Source organism: Papilio polytes, unplaced genomic scaffold (genome assembly GCF_000836215.1).
Source record: "Papilio polytes unplaced genomic scaffold, Ppol_1.0 DF821388.1, whole genome shotgun sequence".
In the NCBI taxonomy this organism is placed as follows: domain Eukaryota; kingdom Metazoa; phylum Arthropoda; class Insecta; order Lepidoptera; family Papilionidae; genus Papilio; species Papilio polytes.
Window position 1 is genome coordinate 180,352 of NW_013527816.1, and position 5,614 is coordinate 185,965.

The following is a 5,614-nucleotide window of genomic DNA, read 5'->3' on the forward strand; positions in this document are numbered from 1 at the left end:
ATATTTTGTTTTTGGTGTATTTTGTTTTGTTTTTAGTGCATTTTGTTTTGTTTTTCGTGTATTTTGTTTGGAAGTCGGTTTTGTTTTTTCTATGTAGGTTAAGAAATAAGTGATTTGTGATATTTGCAAATGGCAAAATTTTGCATCGTCCCTATTTACTTAGTGAACAATAATTTTAACAACAAATGAGATAACGCTGCAGTTAATTCTCAAGACGTAAGCATCAATACACAATACGTAACGCCAAATCAATTTTAAAATACACTGTTTTCACCTAGGTGCATATAAAACATTCTTTAAAATTAATAAAGTTTTATCGTATTTATCCTACGTATCATATATTTAATTCTTTTAAACTATATAATATCCAAAACATAACAACCTGTAACAATGTGTTGATTTTAAATGATTTATAAAAAAGGCGTTTTTTAATTGGCAAAGCTTTGATGTATAAAATAATTATAGAAAATTTTAATCTTAATGTGTGCTTATTTATTTAAAACAAATGTAATTATTTGTTGGTAATTGTAACTTTGTTTTAAAGCGTTGCGAACTGACAAATATACTCATTAATTCTAAAGCGTTTGCGAACAATGTTGAACAATTGATTCTTTCATTGTGCTATGTTTATTATAACTTATCTACAACAGATCGATGTATTTTCCAGGGTTACTCATGTGTCGATCTTCTGAATGCGGGCATGCGGGATTCTGGAGTCTATTACTTACAAATTCGAGGCACCACTTATTGGTTCCTAAAGGTGTTCTGCGAGCAAAACGTCGCTGATGGAGGATGGACGGTAAATTTGAAGATTTCTTAATTGTATTTTAAAAGTGGATGTTATGTATACATCCCCTTGATTAAAAGGCTTTGTGTTAACCTGCCCATCTCGATCGCAGTAATAAATAGGATTCCTTACTTAGGACACCATTTGTGTCGTGAAAGTAAAATAACCAAAGATAAAATGTGGACTTATTGTTCAGTTAAAATGATAACAGAATGTTATAAATAAAAAAAAATAGAAAGCATAAACGAAATTCGTTATTAATTCGTTAATAAGTATATGTTCAAGAAAATGATTTACGATAAATTGTTTAAAAAAAAACATATTTTTGAAGGTTATCCATCGTCGCGACGATTATGGTGTTCCTGCAGAGAATTTTAATCGAGACTGGAGTGATTATAAAAATGGTTTCGGAGATCCTAACAAAGAATTTTGGCTGGGCAATGAAAACATTTACATGCTAACAAATAATGATGATTATATGCTTAGAGTAGAGCTTGAGGACTTCGATGGAAACAAAAGGTAAGAAAGTAAAACTATTTTTATTTATAAATGTTATTGGCATACTTGTTCTGACGAAACTAATTCATCTTCCATACACCTACTTCCTACCCTTAAATATGAAATTTCAAGGAAAAGCTTAGTACTCTGTTTTGGTATTTTAGATATTGAACGCTTCTTGTTCTTCTTCTTACTTAGAGAACAGTGTATTTTATTTTATACTAAAGAGACCCAAGCCATTAGGTTTGGTGAATCTAAACCTATCATGCACAATAGTGTATTTATGTTTTTTTTACAGATATGCGCAGTATTCGCACTTCAAAATATACTCAGAAGCGGAATACTACAAATTAGAGATCGATGGCTACGAGGGCAATGCGGGTGATTCATTAAACGACCCGTGGTACGGCTCAAACAACAGTCCCTTCTCAACGTACAATAGGTATTATCCTTTTTCTTTCTCCACTTTAGACGTACCTACTTTGCATGCAAACTATTTATGGTAATATTTTCTATCCCCAATACATTGTTGGGTACCGAATTGAGAAATGCATTGGGAATTCTTAAAATCAAATAGTATTACGGAATGATAGAGGTAAAAAGATTAAAGATAACTAAACTTACGGAATTAAAAATCGTGTATTTTATATTACATATTACTTTTTTTATAGAGACAACGATAGATCTTCCCTGAATTGTGCATCTATGCTGAAGGGAGGTTGGTGGTGGAAGTCTTGCGGACGCGGTCTCAACGGTCTCTACCTTCATGATCCACAAGATTTAACTGCCCGACAAGGTATATATTTCAGATTTCAATTGAGAAAACTTTATAGAATTACTTTTTAAGACTGAATTGTCACGGTTTGCCTTTAGCAGACTTAGACAGTGATAGAACGCAGTGGCTCCTTAGAGCCTAAATCTTGTTAAGACTAAAGTAAGGTATAGGGGATTTAGAGACTAGTTAGTTAGTAATTGTGACTAGTTTGTCTAAAAAAGATTGATTAGTTTGACAATTTAGTAGGGATGGGTTGTGTAAAATCAGGCATGAATCTTTTCGATTTTCGATTTTTACTCTCATATAAGTTGGAATCGATAGACTCATACTTTTAATTTATGAATTCAAAAACACTGTTTTCTCAAATTAATAATAACCATAACAAAAACTGAGAGTAACTAAATGTTAATTACTACAGCCATACGTAATTGAATTTGATTTCGCTATTATTTCTGTCATCGCTAAATTCTTTACACTATAATAAATACTAGTATTGTCCTATAAATTAGTTAAGAAGATAATAATTTTTGTTGAGTTCGATAATTATTTAAACCGAATATCGTAAGTTCAAAATTGTTTGCTATGCGTGTTTGTTTCGTCACTAAGATACCTATCTATAAACACGGCATTTACCTTCATACAAATTAAATTCGATACTTCATATGCGTCATTTATCAAATTAATCGATCTTATTTAGACAAACTATACACTCAATGGCCTCCAATAGCTGACATTACCTGCGTATTTATTGTTCTGTAGAATTACGAAATCAAGGGAGAAAATAAATGTCTTAGTCATGACACTGAAAGCATATATTTTAGAGGCTACATAGGTATATTAAAATGCTACCTGGGTACTACTACCTACCGAAACATTCGTACAGTAACATATTATAATCTTATTCTCCTTGAAAAATTGAGATATTTACGTACGGTTGTTTCGACAGTGGAAACGGTTAACATCACCGTGAACAGTATTTTCTCCAGTATTACAATGATAATGTAACAGTTTGTCAATACATTATTAGGAATAAACATTTACTAATATGTGTAAACATTCCCTAAGGGAAATAGACGAAGAATGCTGAAATATTTCACAGACCCGAGTATAATTAAGATCTAATTCATCAGATCAACTACCTTAAAAATTAGGGTTAGGTAGAATGAACATATCCCATATATGACGTAATTTATTTTGTGTCGATACTTTTCTCAAGTCGTGTTGTTTTATACAAGGTTGTGACAAGAATTGTACTTATATTTTTTTGTTACTGATGTAAATAAAAATTTGTTACTTTCTTTCTTTTCGTAAAAGAAAAGTTATAAATCCAGTAAAATAAACCATTCACCATTACAGGGATCGTATGGTTCCGCTGGCGAGGTTGGGACTACACTCTGAAGCGGGCTTCAATGATGATCAAACCCAAAGGCCTACAACCCAACACGTGAAGATGACGACTCACTTAATAGACATCGTTATATCCGGCCACTGTTTAAATTTACGGATTTGTAAACGTATATTTTTTGTGTCATATAACCACATTTCTATTACAAATGTGAAGAAATATAAGGTTACTAATACACGTGACAAAAATATTTTAAAATGCCTATCGATTTACTCAAAATGCGCTTAGGTACTGAGATATATCGATTCGTGTCCATTTTAGGGAATGATACTCCAATACACCGAAATAGTAATGTTGAAAATATATATGTACAGGTAAAACTTAAAAAAAAATTACACCTAAGAAAATTTGTGGCACGCGCATTAAAGCTGCCTAAATTTTGGCGGTATATAATTATTATCAAAGTGCCTTTTATACTTGTAACGGTTTTGAATAAGATGAACATTTATTTTTATACGATACTTTCATATTATGTACATTTAAAAACTCATTTCGAGCAAATAACAAAATGAAAATTGTAAAAACTAAAAACAACTGTGATAATTCATAAAGAAAACAAAAACAACATAAAAGAAATAATGTTTAATAATAAATAATCAACGAAAATTAATTCAGAAAAAATCACTAATAATTTGTTTAAGTAGTTCAAGTTCTTTGTGTTCATTTCTGGTACTCTGTAAATATAATAAAGCACTTAACATTATCATTCTACCTTCATTTTAGATGTAACAAAATTATTTTTTATTGTAAATAACTGTTACCTGAATCATTGTAATTGTACTGTGCCACACATGCAGTGAATTAACTTATTTATTGTTAATCTGAAACATGAAATCTTTGGTTAATTAGATATACGCTATTAATTATAAGTTTAAATTGTAATAAGTGTAAATAATAATGTCTACCGAAAAATTGAAGAATAAGATAAGATTGATATTGAACAGCGCAAATACTATAATACTCTCGTCGCAATTAGCGAATGCTACTATTTATTCTACTATACGAAAAATTATTTATATAATTCGCTACAATTGCGATCAAAGTACTTTACAGGTTTAAATATATGCGTCTGTATACTACGGAATTCTATTTTATAAACATAAATACCTATTATATTGTTTACAAGATACCTTATTCTAAAATACATTTAAAAGAAATATTTCTTATTATACATTCAAACACAAGTGTTTTCGTCAACATTTTAGCATTCATTATATACTGTTTTACTTTGTAATTACTTTTCTAAGGTATCTAGTTAACTTATACGATACATAATTAAATATCATACTATTATACCGTTAATATTATATTATTTTTTATAATTTTTTTAAAATGTAGTTGAAATATTATATTTAACAATTGTTGATCCAAATATATATGTACACAGTTATTAAATGCATATACTTAAATATAAAGCTACAAATTTTAAACGTGTTTTAATACCTTAAAATTTAATCAATGTCATATATACTACATATACTAATTACATACTTTATTTTATCATAAGTTAAAATGGCCAATGCTACTTTTATTATAATGTACATAAAAAGTTTAACTGAGAAACCAGAACACTGAATTAAAATGTACAAAGTCATAGTCAATTAAAGAAAAATATATGCATCACATATTAAAAAATAAAATAGTTAATGGAGCAAAATCAACTTAGCTTAATTATTTTTTACACACACTCTAGCATTGTTAACTATTAACTTAAACTATTGAGTAAGGTCTACATATGACCACTAACTACTCTTATTTTCTTAATACTTATAGTAACATATGTTTTTAAACATGGGACAGGCGTTAAAATTACAGATGCATTGTCTACAGAGAAATACCTTCAGTCTAACACTAGCCTACTAAAACACTTCATATTCACTACACTTTATTCTCCATCTAAATTAGGCAAAGTTGGATTCCCAGGTGCCTCAATGTCTTCCGGAACATTTGGATCAAGCAAGTCTTGCCCGAGTACATTATCATTCAAAAAACTATCAGATAATAAGATATTATCATCAAAATAGTGATCACCTAAAAAGTGCTGTGAATAGTATCCATCTCTCAAAAAGCCATCAGAATCTAACAATTCACTAAAACTGTCTTTAGCAGCAGTGTCCAGTGAACTGGTGGAAGCCACAGGAGGTGGAGG

General features: G+C 29.8%; 2 protein-coding genes across 3 annotated transcripts in view; one reads left to right on the top strand and one right to left on the bottom strand.

Moving 5' to 3' along the window:
• The window catches only part of LOC106109007 (fibrinogen alpha chain), a 54,033-nt gene extending 49,138 nt beyond the window's left edge, over window positions 1-4,895 (top strand). The window contains exons 4-8 of the mRNA XM_013290394.1: window positions 668-799; window positions 1,119-1,306; window positions 1,584-1,727; window positions 1,957-2,081; window positions 3,417-4,895. Coding sequence (XP_013145848.1) covers window positions 668-799; window positions 1,119-1,306; window positions 1,584-1,727; window positions 1,957-2,081; window positions 3,417-3,508 — 681 coding nt within the window. The 3' untranslated portion in view covers window positions 3,509-4,895. The remainder of the gene's footprint in view (window positions 1-667; window positions 800-1,118; window positions 1,307-1,583; window positions 1,728-1,956; window positions 2,082-3,416) is intronic.
• The window catches only part of LOC106109008 (ubiquitin carboxyl-terminal hydrolase isozyme L5), an 8,221-nt gene continuing 6,639 nt past the window's right edge, over window positions 4,033-5,614 (bottom strand). Inside the window, exons 8-9 of one of the 2 annotated variants that reach the window (XM_013290398.1) lie at window positions 4,227-4,286; window positions 4,035-4,139 (exon numbers count right to left, since the gene is read on the bottom strand). In XM_013290398.1, coding sequence (XP_013145852.1) covers window positions 4,272-4,286 — 15 coding nt within the window. In that variant the 3' untranslated portion in view covers window positions 4,035-4,139; window positions 4,227-4,271. Of the gene's footprint in view, window positions 4,287-5,614 lie in introns of both variants that reach the window. The other variant, XM_013290397.1, reaches the window with a different exon arrangement.